This window comes from Phytophthora sojae (genome assembly GCF_000149755.1).
Source record: "Phytophthora sojae unplaced genomic scaffold PHYSOscaffold_1, whole genome shotgun sequence".
Lineage (NCBI taxonomy): Eukaryota > Oomycota > Peronosporomycetes > Peronosporales > Peronosporaceae > Phytophthora > Phytophthora sojae.
Window position 1 is genome coordinate 7,256,030 of NW_009258115.1, and position 18,252 is coordinate 7,274,281.

The window sequence follows — 18,252 nt, forward strand, 5'->3', positions numbered from 1 at the left end:
TGCCCCAGCCTTTGATAAGGCAGACAAGCATGGCGCCCGGCAGGTCGCACGGCACCGACGAGTACGGGCTCAAGCGGTCCTCGGGCGTGGACTACAACCAGGTGCGCGACCGGCAGATCGACGACAACCGCTTCGAGCGGCAGCGCGCCATCCGAGCGGCGTCTGCAGCGGTACGGACCTCAATGAACTCCTTCCAGTGAGTGTTGCGCGGCTGCGGATTGTTGCTAAGCTAGTGTGTTGCGTTGTGCTGTGTCTACGGGGGAATTACAGCCACCACCGGTGGAGAAGCCCAAAAATGCGGCAGGTAAAGTGGCCGCCCCGCAGTCCGCGACCATGGACGCCTTCATGCGCATGGTGACGGGCAAGGAGGAGCGCACCATCGCCGACCGCATCAGCGACCCGAACCGACCTACGTGGGAGCAGTACAAGAAGGAGAACGCAGACAAACTGGACCTCAACGACAACGGAGAGAAGGAGATGAAGGAGTATCGGAAGAAGTTGGATGCTGCCAGGGAGAAGGTGGGTGGGTACCCAGGATAATGTTGTGGTCGTAGTGTGGCAAGGTTTTCTGATGAATGTTGAGGTTCTTCTTGTTGTATATTTTAATGCAGCGACTGGCGGGTGGTAGCAGCTCTAAGAAGAGGAAGAAAAAGCATAAGAAGCGCTCCCGCTCTTCGTCGTCAGAAGATTCGAACAGCGAGGACGAGCGTCGACGCTCCAGACACAAGAGCCGCAAGAAGAGGTGCGTGGTTTGTTTGAGCGACAGTGTCGTCGATTTGCTATGCAGCTTCTGACATTGCGGTTGGACGAGCAGGAAGAGTCACAAGCGCAGAAGGAGGTCCTCAGACTCGGACGACAGCGATTCGGACTCGGACGACGACCGCTCTCGACGACACAAGCGCTCCAAGAAGAGCAAGAAGTCGTCTCGCAGGAAAGACCGGGACGCGTCACCCTCGCCCGTGCGCCTCTCGTCCTTCCTGCAGCAATCGAGCGACGACTCGGACGCCGAGTCTTCGTAGCGCAAGCCACGTGAGGCATCAAACCATCGACCGACGTAGTCCGTCGCCGAGCTCTTAGACTGTTAACCCTGTAATACGGTACAACGACCACACCACATGATATCTAGACCCCCATTTTCTGCTCGCCAAAAGTTCAATCGACGACACCTTGCTTGCTCGCTCGCTCGAGTAACGGGCCCTGTCAGGCGGTCCCCACACTGCGCGATGGCCGCCATCGAGGACAGGAAGAAGTTCATGCAGCTGCTGCGAGAGGGCGTGCAGCACAAGGTCCAGCAGCAGCACCAGGCGCAGAGCAAACCGGTCTCAGATTCCGCTGGTAAAGGCCCAAAAGATCTTCAAGCGGGCGGGGAGGTGCGGCGCGCTACGCTGCCAGAGCGCTGTGACCATGGCAACGAGACTGCGGGCGTGGCGGCTTGGCAGACGCTGGCGTGGCGCGACGCCTACTCCATGGCGTCGTATTTCCAGGCCACCGTGGGCGGCCGGCCGCTGCGCATCAAGCAGGTGCTGCAGGGGGAGCTCAACGGGTTCGGCACGGGCCTCACGGTGTGGCCTGCGGCCTGTGTGCTCTTGAAGCATCTGGAGCAACGAGCAGCTCGCGATCCAAGAGCGCTGGTAGACTCGGACAACCCGTTCGTGCTGGAGCTTGGGAGCGGCACGGGCGCGGTGGGCATTGCCGCCGCGATGCTGCTTCGAGCTGGGAGAGTGGTGCTGACCGACATGGGCAACGTCCGCTTCATTATGCGGGAGAACGCCGAGCTGGCGCAGCAGGACGGCGTCATCGACAACCACATGGTGGTGGATGTCGAGGAGTACGAGTGGGGGCAGCCTCCTTCGGCGAGCCTCATCCCGTCGCCCGAGGAGTCCTACCCAGACCTCATCTTGGTGTCGGACTGCATTCTACCTCGGCTGTACCCGATCGAGCCGCTCGTGGAGGCTCTGGTCACGCTCAGTGGGCCTCGCACCCGCATCCTCATTTCGTATGAGCATCGCCACTACCAGCATTTTCAGCCCAAGGACAGATTCTGGCAGCTCATGCAGGCGCGGAAGTTCTCTCTGCGGGTGATCGACACGGCGGAATACCATCCCCACTACGTAGCAGCAGACATCGAGGTGTGGGAGATCACTCCACAACTCGTATAAACTCCCTTATCGTTAATATATTTTCCTGATCGACGCTACCTGATGGATACTTCTTTCTCTCAGTTTCAACTTGTCGAAGCCGGCGTACTATCATCTGTATATACATGTACTGCGTCTCGAGGTACTTCAGTCCATCAGACAGCACATCCTGGCAACTGGAAACAGCTCTCCGGCAACTTTGAAGAGATATGAACTTGTTATCAGGCGTTGGCGTGTCGTCCACTTCATGAGCAATTGGTATCTACTACTGGATGAGAGTGAGACGAGTGCCGTTGCTCGACAACTGCATGATCTCCAAGTCTTGGTAAAACGCGATACACGCGTGGAGCTGTTGAGACGTGAAACCCTTACGCAGTACCACAGGCTCCAAGTCGCTCATAGCGAGAACCTTTAGGTTGCGATCGTTGGCAAACTCGAGGAGCAGGCGGAAAATCTTGGACGTGGCATCCGTAGACCTACCACGGCCGCCGTTGTTTGCTGTACCTGCCTTTCCACTGTTGCCGCCACCGTTGGCATCGTCCTGCTCTGTCAGCGACGCCTTGGACACATATACTAGTCGGATAGCCTCGTCGACATCCTGGTGGATCACTTCCGTGGAGAAGCGCAGTCGGGCGAGTGCCTGAGAGAGACGCAAAATACTCAGCAACTGGCGAGCCGTCATAGCAGTCTGTGCATCGTTGGCCCCTCCGTCGCCATACTGCTGCTGACGGAACTGCTGCTTCTGTCGCTCACGGGCATGCTCATTGGCATCCTGCTGCCGCAGAGTGACGTAGGCCTCGACGATATAGCCGCAGAGGTGCTCGGGGATGCTGGGCTGGTACTGCTTGGCGATGGCGATAAAATACCGCAGCACTTCTGGGCGCACGGGCTCGAACTTCATGTCCGGGTTGCGGCAATGGCGGTGAACGAAAGTGACGTGGCGTGCAAGCGCCTCGTCCTTTTCGTAGTTGGCGATGTCCAGCAAGAGGAAAAGGAGGTCGAAACGGGACAGTAGCGCGTTGGGCAGGTTGATGTTTTGCGAGGCGCTGAGCTTCTTGTTGTAGCGACCGAAGATGGGGTTTGCAGCTGCAAGTACAGACGTGCGCGCATTGAGTGTCGTCGTAATGCCTGCCTTAGCAATACTCACAGTTTGCTGCTCCATGACTTCGTGGATAGCCGTACGATCGCCCTCCTCCATCTTATCGAACTCATCAATACAGCAGATACCCATATCTGCCAGCACTAGCGCACCTCCCTCCAGAGTCATCTCCTTCGTTGTAGCGTCGCGCACAACCGCAGCGGTCAAACCGACACCGGAACTACCTTTACCAGTAGTGTACACACCTCGCGGAGCCACTGTCGAAATATGTTTCAGCAACTGCGACTTCGCCACACCAGGATCTCCCATCAGCAACACGTTGATATCACCACGCAGCTTCATACCCTCATCCATGCGCTTGGTAACACCACCGATGAGCAGTAACAACAGAGCTTTCTTCACGTCTTCATGACCATAAATTTCCGGTGCCAGTGACTGCGACAGCACTTCGTACACATTTTCATCGCCTTCCTGTAACCGCAGCACGGCGCTCTCCATTGCTTCAGACGACTCCATAGCAGAGTACCGCTTCTTATGGTTCACCACATCAGTCGCCTCGAGGTACGTCTCCGTGACAAGTCCCATCTGCATTTGTCGTTGCGCCGAGTACGGCAGGGGCAAGAAAACACCACATATCGTAACCAGCGCGCCGGGTTCACACGTGCGCGTGAGCTCGCCCCGCAGGTACACAGTCAGCGAGCGCGGAATATGTCCCATCGGTACTTGATCCGGCAGCTCCTGGAACTTGACCTCCTGGTACTTGTCGAACTTGGAGGCCTTTGTTTGCATGATCAAACGACCCTGCGCCTTGTTGGTCTGACAGCGCTCACTCGGGCACTGTGTCAGCGGGTTGAACTGCCGCGCCTTCACTTCCTGGTACACTTCATACGCACACGCCTCGCACGTGTATGTCGCCACTGTCAATAGCGGCTTCACAGTAGATACGCGCGTCACCATGCCCTTAATGCGGACGAGCGCACCGACTTTCGCGGCCTTCACCTCTCGGATCGGCACCGCTTTCAGCTTGACACCAGGCACCAAATGCACTTCAAAGCGCCGCATCAACGCCGGCGGAAAGATGCTGGCAGCATTGGCATTGGCTGGCGTTTGTCCGTCAGCCTGGCCGTCCTCCGTCTGCCGCTGCTGTGCCAGCTCCTGGGCACGCGACATCCGCAGCACATCCAGCACGTCTTGAGAGTCGGAGATGTCCCTCGTAGGCGGCGGCAGGTTCTCGTCCACTGCGTCCGAGAAGAGCGAGATGTATCGACGAGCATTGCGCACGATGCGCGTCACAAACGCCGGGTCGTCCTTCTCGAACTGTCAGACATTTAATTAATGTTAACCACCATCACAAGGGCGTATTGGAGTAGCGTGGTAGTGGTAAGGCAACTCACAATCTGCACGTCGTCCAAGGAAATGGGGATGGATGTGCGCTCGCGGTTCGCCACCTCTTGCTGCGACGAACGGAACAAATGGGTTACATCACGTGAAAGCAGCTTCTACAGAGAGATTCCACAGCGTATTCGCACCATCATGCGCGCGTACTTGGGGCCCAACGCCGGGTCGTCCAGGTTCGACGTGAAGTTCATCAGGAACTCGGCGCATCTTACTGTCATTAGTGGCCAAAGAGACGCCTTTGGGTTAGAGGATTTACGGTGAGTTTTGGGGCGATCAGAGCGCGATCTCACCTTTCTCCTCAGCGTAGTTGGACATGCCGACGCCGCCCGAGCTGGTGGCCGCATCGGCACCAGCTCCGACGCCCCCGAAGGTCTGCGAGAAGGACTGGGACGACGCCATCGGACCGCGCTTTCACTATTGGGCGTTCCCGCCAAAATCAAAACACTGCGAACTTGCTCCAATCATCGATTTTTCTTTATGGGAATTATTATACGGGACACGATACTTGTGCATTCCATGCTACGTGATGCATACCTTTTTTACTGTGAAGCCTTCTTCTCTCGGTCATTGCTTGACGAAGCCGGTGGCACTGCTGAAGCGAGCGCAAGACAATGCAAGTCCTCATGGTGTGTCATCGCTTCGTCTTCAGGAACGATGTACTGCGTCTCCAGGAACTTCTTGAGACCGTCGGTGGACATAAGAGAGCACATGACATCCAGTCGCGGGTCGACCTGCGGTGGCTTCGATCCTTTCTTCTTCTGATCACCAGAGGGAGGTGCTAACGGTGGCAACTTTGTCAAGGTTGCCGACTGCGACGACATAACCTGCGTACCCTTGACTGTGACTGAGAGCGGAGCTGGATTCCCTGTGGCGCTTTCATCCTCCGTCTTCACGTTGCTCTTGGCAACAGGAGACAGCTCTTCGTAGTTGTCGGAGCTTTCAGATTCAGGCTCCGCGTCAGCAAGCTCCGCCTGAAGAGCTGCGATGATCTCTCGAGCTGATACTTGCTCGACAGGGTCGCTCGAGTCCAGCTGGGAGCACAGCGAAAATGCCTGGCCCGCCGTCAGGTGACGACTATGGACGAGAGCCTCGACCGTCGCCTTCACTTCATCAAGGTTGTCTTCTTCGCCAGGGAGGATAGGAACAAAGGCAGCTCGGGCGTGAATATCTTTCTCCACCTCTTCGAAATTCGCCCCCTTCGGGCTGGTATTCGCATCGTCCTTGTCGCTGGGGTGGTGCTTGTCGTGATGCTTTTGTTTCGCTTCCCGAAGTTTTCGAATGACTTTATCGCGCTTCCTTTCCCCTTCAGATCCGCCGTGGTGAGTCGGGTTAGATGCCTGACTTTCGAGACTTTTTAGGGATCGAGCTGCCTCCGTGCTCACCCAGATCCAAAACATACGCCACGTCACCGGTCCTTCAAAACTGGGATCCTTTATCGCTTCAACGGAAGCTTCGTACGCGAAGTCTGAAGTGTCTCCCGATATTTCGTACAGCTTTTCCATGATGGAGAGACAGGCTTCCTTGGAGATCTCTCCAGTTCCTGCGGGGTCGTGCTCCTCAAACAACACACGTGCACCCAGCTCAAGCCGGTCGATATGCTCCTTTGCGTGCTTCTGGCTCTTGAAGTACGAAGCAGTTGACAACGAATACACCTTGGCACCACCGAAGTAGCCTGCAACGCCACCTACAACGGCTGCACTTGTCGCCGCCACTATTCCAATTGGCCCCGTGGCAACACCGGCAGCTGCCCATAGTGTCATCGCAGACGCCACCCCGTACGCACCTAGTCCGGCACCTGCTGCAGCCGTTGTGCGGCTTACAACTACCTCCCCAGTCTTCAAGCGAAAATCCCGTCGCATCAGCCGCTCACTTGTCGATGACAATACCCCAAGCTCCTTTCGCTCGGTGTGTTTCTTGCGGTAGTCGTAAAATTCTTTTCCGATGTCGACAAGGATGGACGCCACAGCTAAAGGAGCTGCTACCATGCCGCCGAGAGCAGTTCCGGATCTTGCAACACCGTTGGCTAGAGCCAGCCCGCCGGCTGCACGAAGCCCGCTATCTACAGCTCCCTCAGCACCAGCCAGCGCCACATTCGTGATCTGGTCTCCGGTTTTACTTTCCTCCAGGCCATAATTTGTGATCACGCGTTCTGCTAATTGCGCTCGACTTTCCTCTACAATAGCATTCGCCAACTCGAGAGCCATCGATGCACCGCGAGTGATTTCCTTCTTATCAACATAGCGAAGAGAGTCGTTGTCGAAACGAATTGCTGCTACTGCAGTGTCTTCTCGCCAATCCTCGACTACCCCAAGGCCGAATGGAGTGTTTACCTTTGAACCTCGCGGGAACATCACCCGAATCTTCGCCTTTCCGTGCGGATGAAACAGTTTTTCGTGTTTCTTCGCGAAGTTCTGCTCCACTTCCTGGGTTAGCTCCACGCAATCGAAGAATTCTTCTTCGGCTATCGCCTCAACTGCCGCGTCTTCGTCTTCAGCAGAGCAGTCGAAAAACACTTCAATAAGCTTGTCATCTTGATCTTGCTCCTGATCTTCACGAGTCAACTCAACAATGGCTTGTTGGGCCTCTTTGGTAAGATACAGCCCGCTATCACCAGGCTCATTCTTCCCGCAATGGGCTGAGGTAGCAATGGCAAACGCCTTGATCTGTCGGGCCTTGGATTGCTGTAGCGCTTCAATGCTGGGTGTTCGGATCTGACGCTGTTGAACGGTCTTGCGATCTTCCAAAAGCAGCACCAAGCAATCACCCGACATGTCACGCACAGCTGCAGCCTGCCGTTTCTTTCGAGAAGCTTCAGAAAACTGTGACCAAGCGCTCACGATTATCGCCACACTAGCTGCAACTGCCACGGCACCCCCAACAACTGAGACGGTCTTCAAACTTGTGCTTGTCGACTTGGAACTGATACTGCCACTGCTGCTGCGGGTGTCAATTGCTTGAGTGGGGCTTTCAACATTATTGCCTACCACACTATTCCCAGTGTTCCCCAGAGCCGCAGAAGTCTCCGAAGAAGTAGAAGTAGAAACCCCTGCTGTCGACGCAGGAGCTGCAGCTGTGGTTGTTGCGACGCCAGTGCTAGATACATGTTGAGTCGAGCCCGTAGAATCGGAAACTCCACTTGGGGCATTGTTAGCTGGGAGGCTTGTAGTTGATGGTTGTCCTCCACCTGAGGGCACGGTGTGCCCACTGGATGCAGCAGGCGATGCTTGTGGCTTGCCACCATTGTGTTGAAGTGGATGTCCAACCGTGGTGGAACTTGACGAGCTGAAACGATCCGTCACGCGGTGCAATGTACTCGAAATATTGTCCACGGCATCTTTGAACGTGGAAATCGCCTCGTCTAGAGTTATGCCGTCCACCGTGCCATACTGCATGAACTCTTCTCTCCGACTGGGCGGTCGGTTCAAGTACGCATCATAGGCATGGCGACTCTCTTTGTTCGAAAGCACTTCGTAAGACTCGGCCAGTAGCTTGAAAATATCTTCCGCCACTTCCTTTTGCTGATCTGTGAGCGATCCGTGTCTAGCCCGGTCTGGGTGCCACCGCAACGCTAGAGATCTGTACGATCTGCGAATTTCCCGGTCACTTGCATTTCGAGCAACCCCCAGGCGCTCGTAATGGTTCATTGTCGCATTGATCTGGATTGACCTAGATCGGCGCGCGATAGCGTCAACATAAGCACTCATCATGTGCTGCAAAATGGAGTTTCCAGTGAGTCCAGTCGTGGGTTCTTCTCCATCCTCGCCTAGAGCTTTTCGAATCTGCATCGGCTCCGAGAAAATATTGAATTCCGCGCTTTCCTTCGACATCATGACACAACTTCCGCACGGAGCGTACCGATAGTCCGTCGTCTTCACAACGTTGAACTCGCGAAGCTTGTCAAATGATTTCTGAAGCATGGTGATGCTCATCGACAAATACGCCGACGTGGCGCTAGGAACAGCCGCAGTACCAGCATCTTTCGCCATGTCAACAAGGCGCTGCTGCATTGGTGCTGGTAGCAGGTTGAGCAGCGCTTTTGTTGCCTTTGCGATAGTCACCAGTCGCTCTGTTGTTTTGGCGAGCATAGCAGCCGAGTGCGCGATATTCAAAATTCCAGGAATGCAGTCGAATTCGTTAACGAAGTTCACCACGCGGTCACCCATGCCTAAGGGCTCCAAGAATGCTGCCAAACCATCGTTGCCAGCATACGGTGCGCCGAAGCCGATCGCCATGACCATCGGAAGGTTTTGGAGCGCACTATCGCGATCATTATTCCCGACTTTCTTCATCCAGCCGGTGGGCTCGTTCTTTTCTTTCTTGTGCTTCCGGAAATGCCTTTCCTTGTGGCTGTGCTCCTTGCTGTCGGCTTTCGGTTGCTCCTTATCGATCTTTTCCAGAATCGCTCGCACACCCTCCGGTAGGCCATTGAACACCAGCTCGCAGAACGCGAGCTTGGCGATACTGCCGCCAATAGAATGTCCACAGAGCAGCAGAACCTTATCCGCTCGCTGTGCTCGTCCATAGAGCTTCACCAGGTCCAGTCGCTGGGCGCGCTTCCAGAACGGCGCGTGCACGCGAGACCCTCCGAATCGGTGCACGTACGGCTGCGAGAGCGGCACGGCCGAGCCGACCACGGCCTGTACAATATCGCTGGGGCTCGTGGCTCGCATGGCGCAGATGACAGCTCCCTCTGACTCCACAAGCACGTAGTCGGTCGTGAACTCCAGCACCGGCAGCTGCAGGCTGTGCGGCAGCGGCGACTTGCGCACATGCAGCTCCAGCTCACGCGCGGCACGGGCGTTAGCCAGCGCGTCAGAGGAGGACGGCGTTGCTCTAGTCGCAGACAGCGCGGCGCAGAGAACGGCAGCGCTCAGCAGCTCCGTCTCGTTGCAGGTGACGGCACGCGTGGCATCCGGGCGACCGCAGGCGCTACGCCACCACCACGCAGGGTCGGCCTGCTGCCGATGTTCAGTGGTCTCCTTGTCCTGCTGCGGCGCCATTCTTGGCCACTTCAGTTGTGACTTCAGATGTGTGAGTCTGAAGTCGAAGCAGATGTAGCCATATAAGATTGCAAATTTTTGGTAAAGATGAGGAAAACGTCAGAAAAGATTCTGCGGCAAAAATCCACCAATTCAGGGCCGATTTCAATTTTGGCCAGTCCTAGTCAAGATTGTAGAATTACAAACTTTGATTGGACAAATCGAATTAAGTACGAAACCTGTAATCAAGGCATGTTCTCAACCGGAGCGTTTTACTGGGACGTTAGTGCTGCTATCGCAGACCAAATCGGATTATATCCGCGGTACGTCAAGTCAAAAGATTACCCCAACTGGTACATTTCCTGAAACCGGTATGACCCCGGTGCCGCACTGGGCCCTCCAAAAGGTTTATATGCGTGGGCAGTTTGAACCGGTATGAGTCAATAACATATATCGAATCGGATGGAGTGAAGTAAAGTGAATGATTAAAGCGGATGGACTACTGTAGGTAGCATACAACGAAGCATTTATTTTTCATTTCTCTACAAGCTACAAGCAGATCTCGAGCAAGGTTCGTTTCATTACTGTGTATAATTACTGCCAAGTCGTGTCTTGCGTCTTCGCCGTTGAGGTAAATTACCGGGCAGATGCTGCGGCTGCGAAGCAGGCGCAGGAGATGACCGTGGATCGTTAAAAAAAAAACTAATACAGGGGTTTATCCCTTCGCGGAGCCCTAGAACACGATGCATGCGTTGCATGCGTACCCTACCCCGAGTGCTCGGTTGAGAATGAAACTGAATTGTATTGATTGGCCAAGCGTTTGATAAATATTGTCCAATCAAATATAGTAATATAGTGTTGGTGTTCTGTGTGAGCCATTCGACTCATACTGTCAAGTAAAGCTCCCCCAGCAATGGAAACCGAAGACGACCCAGCGCACCAGACCCAAGTGGCGCGTAATCTCACGTCAGAGCTCTCATGGGCTGCACCGCCTCCACAGTAGCTTCTACCAAACTACAGCACGCCTCCTATCGCCCGAGGTGACCAACTTATCCTGCCAGCTCAGCCAGCTTACGTCGTCGAAAGTGTACAGCCTCAGACGGCCACGACTGCGTATCACGGGCCAAGAGATCCACAAACGGCACGTGGGCGCCTCGATGCGACTCCAAGTGCTGCCACGGACCCTCCTACTCGTAGCGGCACCATTATGGACGGCCATTACTCTTAGAAGCCGTACGAGAAGATGTCACAAGATCTCATTCGAAAGGAATGTACTCTACGCGAAATTAACCTCAACACCCGAACAAACAAGGCCGCCCGGATCAAATGCCTTCGCCACTACGATGCGCTTGTGAATAAGGGTGAAGAAGCTTCAGCGGCATCGACAGTGGCTTCCGGAAACACTCGTCGGATGAAGCACAGCATGTTCCGCCTAGCCAACGTGTAGCTGTCCAAGAGCATGTTCATGAGGCTCATTGAAACGACGGGTGAGTACATTTTATTCTTGGTCCTTACAAATAAAATGGTCTGATAGTTTATACCACGTTATGTCAGGGAAAAACTTCGACCGAGGAGATTTGGACGACGCCCAGTCCTCTCAAAGGGCGCTGTTCTGGCGAGACGTAGCCGCCAGCTATCAGAAGGGTGATGAAGAATATAGCGGGCTCATCTTTCGTGATGCGGACTTCGATGGGATCGAGCCTGGCATCATCGTTCCCCATAGCGCAGCAAAGCTGGAAGAGTTTAGGAAAGAGCTGACGTCATTTTGCAGCATTTATGAAGCTAATTTCCGTTTATCAGGTACTCATGATCGGGAATTCAAGAAGTTCATCCACGGTAAAGTTGACGTCCTCTTCTTGTGGTACTGGACTAAGGTATGCATGACCATTTAATTTGCTTGATCTTGTATTCAACGAGCTAACCAATGCGATACTGATTTAGATTCGACCCGAAGTGCTGAACTGTATCGTACGAGAAGTGCGTAGGTGGAACGACGATGAGTCATTGGACTACGATAGATCGGAAGTTGAACGGGATGACGAACGTCACGTAGCCTATGACAGATCTGAAGTTGAACTGGATGATGGAAGTCGCGTATATTTGCTGGATGAGAAGGTTCGCTCGAATCTTGTCGACTTTATCGCAAGTCAAAACTTGCATCGTCCCCAGCGCAACATACAGAGAAAGCAAGCTGAAAGAACGGCAGAAGTGGAAAACCCCGTGTCAGTTGTGGAGACAACTTCCTCGACGATACATCAAGATCTTGATATAGCTGCTGTGGTGACAGAACAATTCGAGGAGAACGAGATTTTGGAGTGGCAAGTTGTGTAGCGGTACTACCAGTGCATCATCCGCGCCAAGTGTGCGGGCTTCGCCGGTGTTGAGGTGCATGGCACCAACCGCTACCGTTTCCTGCTCAAAATCGCGTTTCCATCCAGCTGCGTCGCGATGGGACTGTTGCCTAACGGCGTCTTCGGTGACATGGGCAGCGACGACAACACCGAGATGTCCACGCACGCGTTCGAGCGTCTGTCGGAGCACGGGCTTGCGTACCTCACCATCCAGGACGGCTTTAGCATCGGCCGGTACCCGCCCACTCACGTTCGTTGACGTCAATCTGGCCTTCAACGGCTCCGTCATGGCCAACAACAGCTACACGAGCCGCACGACCGAGGGCGTCGTGAGCAGCGGCACCGCCGACCTCGTCAGCTTCGTGCGCCTGTACCTGTCGAACCCGGACCTGGTGGAGCGCTTCCAGAACGACTGGCCGCTCAACTCGGCCATCAACGCCGAGTACTTCTGGGACGCCTCCAAGGGCGACGAGTGCTACCATACGTTCAAGCCGTACCAGCCCACAAGCGGCAAGCCCAAGCACGTGCGAACAGTCAAGTCGCCGGCAGCCACCACCAGGAGCACTAGCCAGCGTCCCTCCGTGTCCGCTGCGATAGAGAACTACAACTTCTTCACGCCGCTACAGCTGGCCGACGGCCTTGTGCTCAAGAAACGCATCGTGTACGGCCCCACGCGCGCGCGTTCGGACCCGGTCTCGCACGTGCCGCTGGAGCGCAACATTCAGTACTACGAGCAGCGCGCGAGCGCGGGCCTGATCATCACGGAGGGCACGGCCGTATCGGAGCAGGGCTTTGGCTGGTACGGCGCGCCCGCCGTGTACACGGACGAGCAGGAGGCCGGCTGAAAGAAGCTTGTCCAGCGCGTGCACGCCAAGGGTGGCAAGATCTCCCTGCAGCTCTGGCACATGGGCCGTGGATAGGAACGCGAAGGCACGCGCGCCAAACTAGGAGCTAATGGAAAAGGAGAACGAGTTGGCCGTACGAAGATGCCTAGGTCGCCCACTTTATTCAGTATAAGTTGTTCTCAACGCTCGAGCGCAAATGTCAAGTGGCAGTAGTAGATAGCAACGTTTCTTATTTGCATATTTACTACTGATGGATACGCACACAATGATCATTGATCATTCATGTTACTGTTTCTTGTTTAGACATCAAGTCTATACACCTTGATCGCTAGTACTGCTGACATACAATCACTAGTCTAGCTGGCCTTGTCCAAGTGAACGCACGTCATCCATGCTCCGGTGTCGCTCCTCGAGGAAAAAGTTCAAATCTCCCTGCAGTCGAAGTTTAATCGGGCTAGCGGCGGAGCTCATTTCGCATTCAATCTCACTAATGCGCTTGCGAATGTCGTCGAGCATTTTGTGGTGCTCGGCGCGAATTCGAACGGATACCTCTTGTTCCTGCTCTCTTCCGAGCGCAACCTCTGCCTCTCGGGCTGCTGCAATTCTCCCAACAAGCGTAACAAGCACGTCCATTGCATCTGATTCCGTTTTGTACTTCATTCCAGGCGTTGACTTGGCGCAGCTCGCTTTTTTTTGCCGCTTCGCTGACTTGGTGTGGTGCTGGACGTTGAACGGTGTTCGCGTGTCGGAGTAGCGGAGTCAGCAAGCGAATCGTACTCGTCGTCTTTGTGCGTACCGCTACACCACTGAGTGATACAGAAGTTGTGTAGTCTCATGCATGCCGAGATGATAATGCGGCAGTGGCGGAGGCGGACATGTAGCGGGTGCTTTAGAATCCTTCATTTGTTCACCAAAAGCCCAAAAGCCATTTCGATACGAATACGAAGCTGACTGATGTGGAAGTTGTAGCTGTCGCGGTCAGGCCTATCCACAAGCTGTGTCTTATTGAATGGAGTCATCATTCGCTTGCCCTGGACATTCGCATTGTCACCGATGACAAAATACTCGCCTTCGACCTCTTGAAGCACTTTGCTCAGTCGCCAACACTGAAAAGCATAAACATCATTCATTCCACCCGGTGAGTTGACTGTAAACCGAGAGAGAGAATCCGCGCAAGCCTGTACGTTGAGTCCGTATTTTTGATAGTGTCCCGAAAAGAACGATATCACGCGCCCACATTCATCCCGATGAGGCACACGTATAGGGCACAGCCATCCATCCACAACACCGATGCAATTTGTTATCACTCCATGATTGCTCCGGTCTTGAAATCCGCGCGCTGCACTCTTCATTTCGTCTTGTTTCCTCGGAAAGCGGGGCGCAAGTTCATCAGCATCGTTAATCGCGAACATGACGCGATATACAACACGGTAAAAGGTCGCAATGCTGACGCCGGTGATGACACGAATGTGGTGGTAGCTTCCCCCCGCCAGCCACGAGAGCGCGCACTGCAGCATCGCAGCAGGCGTAAGTGGCGGAACACCGCGCGACCGCCGCAGAGACTGATAGTAGTCCATTACCAAATACGGACCAACAATGCACAATAGTTCTTCGAAAGTGGCAATGCTCATCCGGTAGTATTTCTTGAACGCCGACTCTCTCAAGAGCGTAGTAGCATGCACTCGCCACGAAATCCGATCTCGAACTACTGGATCTTTTCTTCGAGATGCTCGTAGACGCTTGATGGCTACCAAGCAAACGAGCAGATCACAGAGCTCGTCTTCAGCTTTCCATTGACGCCTTTGCCTGACAGTAGGGATGCAGCGCTGGGGTGTAGTAGGTCGAAGTCGGACGGGTGCCATGGCGAGGAAGAATGATGTGGGGGCCAGCTCGATCATCAGGAGGGAACGCTTCAAGGTAGTATAGTGATTGGTCAAAAGTCGTTTAATGCGTGGCTGACGCATGCGTTGCGCGTATTGTTTTTGCTACACCCATCTAGCCAATCAAATCGCAAATTGTCCAAGGACGCATGCGTCCGCTCCGGTTGAGAACGGGCCTAAGGCAAACCGCGGGAACTTGTTTTGGCGCCACTTTTGGTTTGTTCCCTATGGCCAAGTACTCCACTGAGCTGAAGGAAGACGTCGTCGCTCAAGTCCAAGCCGGCACCAGCGCAGCCGCCGTGTCCAGGTCTTCAGGGGTCCTCCCCCGCACGATCCTCAATGGGTAGCGTCGGCCAAGCAAGGAAAGTCGTTAGAGCCTGCAAGACCGGGACCGAAGACTCTCCTTCCCCCTGAGGGGGAAAGCCATATCTACGACTGGGTGGTTGGGCGGCAGCTAACTGGCTTCCCCGCCGACCGACGGCAGATTTTGCGCAAAGCCAAGGAGGTGGCTTTGCTGGTTTGTGCCCAGAGCGTTGGGGACGGTTGGTATCGGCGCTTCCTTGAGCGCCATCCGACGCTCGCCAAGCGATCCGCTCAATCGCTCTCGCTAAAGCGTAACGACGTGACCAGCGATGATTTGGCTGCCCTGTTTAATACTCTGGCTAAGCGTGTTGTTGAACTAAACCTTGACAGCTCCAGAGTGCTTAACATGGACGAAACCGCCTTTCAGACGAAGAAGTGTATGAAGGTGGTGACAGTCCGCGGATCCACTAACGTTTGGTGCACGGATCCTACCGTCAACTTCCACCTGTCTATCGTTGCGTGTGCGAGTGGTTCAGGCTTTGTGGTGCCTCCAGCATTCATTCTGCCTGACAAGACGGTTGAATGGGATATACTCGAGAAATGTAAGGTCCCAGGAGCGGCAATTACGACGTCGCCGTCGGGTTTCATCAATACGTACCTATTCGAGCGATGGCTACACTTCTTCGCCGCAGCCGTACCGAGCACCGTAAAGCGGCCGCTTCTGCTGGTGGTGGACGGGTGTGGCTCTCACTACTCCGAGGACGTTATCAACACGGCGGACAGCCTGGACACTCTGCTTGTGTTGCTGCCACCAAATGCCACCCACTTACTGCAGCCCCTAGATGTAGCGGTATTCGCCACGTTGAAGGACAAGCTCTGCACTTTGATCAACGAAGTGCTCGAGGAATACGACGAAGGGCGCTACTCGATTGACAAAATGGCGGCAATCCGGCTAGCCAGTATGGCATGGGACAGCAGCAAGATCGGATTCCGCACCTGCGGTATATATCCGGTTTCGTTGCCGATTATGGCTACCCGTCTATAAGTCTACGAAAAGAACAGGGCTCCGCGACACGTTCACTTGGCTGATTGGCTTCACGCTAAGGCGGTTATTGAGGACGAGGTCCTCGCCTTGCCGTGCCGCCCCAAGAAGTCCGTGAAGAAGCGCAATCGTGTTTCTCTGGGCGGCCAGCACCTGCCACACGAGAAGTTGAAGGCTGCTGGGGATGTGCCGTTAGCTAGAGGAGCGAAGTCGCGCACGCCAACCGCAGCTTCACCTGGTAACATGGAGATCCCGCCGGACCCGACGATGCAGTCGGCAGTGGCTACGACGGCGCACCTGTGCCGTCACTGGGGCCGTCACCTGCACCGTCGTCTCCGGCGCCAGCAGCTCCGCCAGCTCCGGCGCCAGCAGCTCCGCCAGCTCCGGCGCCAGCAGCACCACCATCACCAGGGTTCGGCAAAACCCATGTTTTGAGATTTGTCCGGGGGGTTTGATAAGACCCGTGGGTGGGTGGGTTTAGGTTTTGGTTTTTTTTAGGACCCGATGATGTCATGGCTCCTTACCGGGAACCGGGCTAGCTGAGACCGACCTCGATACGGTTTCCTCAATAAAATCCTGTCAAACACTTTAAACCCCGGTTTGTCGTGGCTCACTCTCCATTTCTCACGCAAATTTGCATGCTAGCACTCTCTCCAAGCCTTAACTATACCGTCTCAAGTCCTCAGGACAGAAGGAGCGGGTAAGCCGTTGGCTTTGTAGGCTCAGTTTTCAATTTGAACACTTCCATCACCTCTCCCGCCCAAGCCCCTCCCCTCGCCATGAGTTTCTCGTCGCCCATCGACCTGGCCACCACCTCTTCACCTCCGCCCCGTGGCCCCCGTCCTTTGGTCACCTCGTCCCCCATCCAGTTGGCTCAAGTTGATCATGGCGGCTACGATATGGAAGCGCAGGCAACTTCGGCTGTCGCGTTTTCGGGGCACAAGAAGCGCTGCCTGGCAAGTACGAAGCCTTTGTCGAGCCCTGCTAAGCGCGGAAGACGCAAGGATCCCGTCTGGAACGACGTAGTCGTGGCGGACGATGTCGTGTCGTGTAAGAAGTGCGAGCGCATCATCCACCTGCTGGGGGAGACGCATGTCGAACGCGTCCGCGATCACTTCAAGCGCAAGTGCTCCAAGCGACCAGTGACGAAGCCAATCACAGCGTGCTTTCCTCCGGCCCTAAGCCTGCGAAGCTGACGGCTTTCCAACGGCAGTTGGCGCTTTGGTTCTATTCCACGGGTATGGCCTTCAACAAGGTCAATCACGCAACGCTGGTGAAGGCGATGGCTGTCCTCACCCCTGGAGCTGTTCTTCCCACCCCGCGCGAGCTTGCGACCTCCTTGCTGTGCGGATCGTACGGCGAATTGAAGCTGGTCATGGTGCATCGTGTGGCAGGAAAGAAGTGCACTCTTGCCACAGATGCTTGAACGGACACCAACGGCAAGAACGTTATCAACTACATGTTGATATGCGAGGACGGAACCTACTTCCTGGGCTCCATTTATACCGGTTCCACGTCGCATAGTGCCACCTTCCTCGCAGCTGATATTAAGCGTGTGATTGAGACGTCGAAGTTCGCTACAATTGCTGCGGTGGTCACCGACAACACCAGCACAAATCAGTTGGTGTGGCAAACGCTGCAGAAGGATTGCCCGCATGTGTTCTTCCATGGCTGTATCACTCACTCATCCATCTGATCGTGAAGGACCTCGTCGCCAGACTGCCTTGGCTCCAGAAGTTGAAGAGAGCTGCAGGAAGCTGGTGCGATTCTTCAAGAAGAAACAGTTGCTGTGGGCAGAGTTGTGCCGGCTGCAGAAGCTGGAAGGCAAGATCGCACTCGTCCTCCCAGCGGACACAAGGTGGGGAACAATCGAGAAGTGTTTCGTGTCTGTGCTGGAGTCGGAAGCGATTCTACATGCGTTCATGAGCGGAAGAGACTTTTTCAAGGCCAAGACGAAGGAGGCAGAAGGCCAAGCGGCGCATGACGTTCGACGTGGTTCGCGGTAAGGATTTTGTTCCCCACTTGAAGAAGGCAATTGCCTTGCTGAGTGAACTCTCGCGCTTCCAGAAGGTTTTCGAGAGAAACAGCCGCCCGATCTCGGATGTCTACAGGATGTTCCTGGACCTGCCGAACACGTTGGATAAGCTGGCGATGCCCATCTCGGAGCTTGGGTCATTGCGGACGTGATCCGCCAGTGGTTCGACTTCGTGTACGGCG

The 18,252-nt window shown here is 55.0% G+C and overlaps 9 protein-coding genes across 9 annotated transcripts; 5 read left to right on the plus strand and 4 right to left on the minus strand.

Moving 5' to 3' along the window:
• Positions 1–22: 22 nt before the first annotated feature.
• On the plus strand, positions 23–2,159 carry PHYSODRAFT_552455 (hypothetical protein; the record flags this gene model as incomplete). Its single annotated transcript, XM_009517731.1, has 5 exons — positions 23–170; positions 271–519; positions 612–742; positions 815–959; positions 1,152–2,159. Exons 1-5 carry the CDS (start codon positions 30–32, stop codon positions 2,157–2,159), a joined length of 1,674 nt encoding a protein of 557 aa, XP_009516026.1. The 5' UTR covers positions 23–29.
• Positions 2,160–2,403: 244 nt separating this feature from the next.
• On the minus strand, positions 2,404–4,700 carry PHYSODRAFT_477118 (hypothetical protein; the record flags this gene model as incomplete). The annotated part of the gene is made up of 2 exons (XM_009517732.1): positions 2,404–4,554; positions 4,632–4,700. Coding segments are annotated over 2 exons (2,220 nt in total), but the record flags the coding sequence as incomplete, so codon positions are not given.
• A 474-nt stretch (positions 4,701–5,174) lies between these two features.
• PHYSODRAFT_552459 (hypothetical protein) lies at positions 5,175–9,641 on the minus strand (the record flags this gene model as incomplete). Its single annotated transcript, XM_009517733.1, has 3 exons — positions 9,069–9,641; positions 8,628–9,011; positions 5,175–8,345 (listed from the first exon to the last, which is right to left on the minus strand). Exons 1-3 carry the CDS (start codon positions 9,633–9,635, stop codon positions 5,175–5,177), a joined length of 4,122 nt encoding a protein of 1,373 aa, XP_009516028.1. The 5' UTR covers positions 9,636–9,641.
• A 1,216-nt stretch (positions 9,642–10,857) lies between these two features.
• Positions 10,858–11,506, plus strand: PHYSODRAFT_309512 (hypothetical protein; the record flags this gene model as incomplete). The annotated part of the gene is made up of 3 exons (XM_009517734.1): positions 10,858–11,057; positions 11,085–11,101; positions 11,169–11,506. 3 exons carry the CDS (start codon positions 10,858–10,860, stop codon positions 11,504–11,506), a joined length of 555 nt encoding a protein of 184 aa, XP_009516029.1.
• Positions 11,507–12,062: 556 nt separating this feature from the next.
• Positions 12,063–12,810, plus strand: PHYSODRAFT_248216 (hypothetical protein; the record flags this gene model as incomplete). Its single annotated transcript, XM_009517735.1, has 2 exons — positions 12,063–12,133; positions 12,180–12,810. 2 exons carry the CDS (start codon positions 12,063–12,065, stop codon positions 12,808–12,810), a joined length of 702 nt encoding a protein of 233 aa, XP_009516030.1.
• A 351-nt stretch (positions 12,811–13,161) lies between these two features.
• Positions 13,162–13,512, minus strand: PHYSODRAFT_468092 (hypothetical protein; the record flags this gene model as incomplete). Its single annotated transcript, XM_009517736.1, has 1 exon — positions 13,162–13,512. A coding segment is annotated over one exon (351 nt), but the record flags the coding sequence as incomplete, so codon positions are not given.
• Positions 13,513–13,709: 197 nt separating this feature from the next.
• Positions 13,710–14,327, minus strand: PHYSODRAFT_309513 (hypothetical protein; the record flags this gene model as incomplete). Its single annotated transcript, XM_009517737.1, has 2 exons — positions 13,710–13,805; positions 13,848–14,327. The coding sequence occupies 2 exons, from the start codon at positions 14,325–14,327 to the stop codon at positions 13,710–13,712; spliced, it is 576 nt and encodes a 191-aa protein (XP_009516032.1).
• Positions 14,328–15,021: 694 nt separating this feature from the next.
• PHYSODRAFT_441852 (hypothetical protein) lies at positions 15,022–15,297 on the plus strand (the record flags this gene model as incomplete). The annotated part of the gene is made up of 1 exon (XM_009517738.1): positions 15,022–15,297. A coding segment is annotated over one exon (276 nt), but the record flags the coding sequence as incomplete, so codon positions are not given.
• Positions 15,298–15,399: 102 nt separating this feature from the next.
• PHYSODRAFT_248200 (hypothetical protein) lies at positions 15,400–16,470 on the plus strand (the record flags this gene model as incomplete). The annotated part of the gene is made up of 3 exons (XM_009517739.1): positions 15,400–15,595; positions 15,686–15,994; positions 16,040–16,470. 3 exons carry the CDS (start codon positions 15,400–15,402, stop codon positions 16,468–16,470), a joined length of 936 nt encoding a protein of 311 aa, XP_009516034.1.
• Between the last annotated feature and the right edge of the window lie 1,782 nt (positions 16,471–18,252).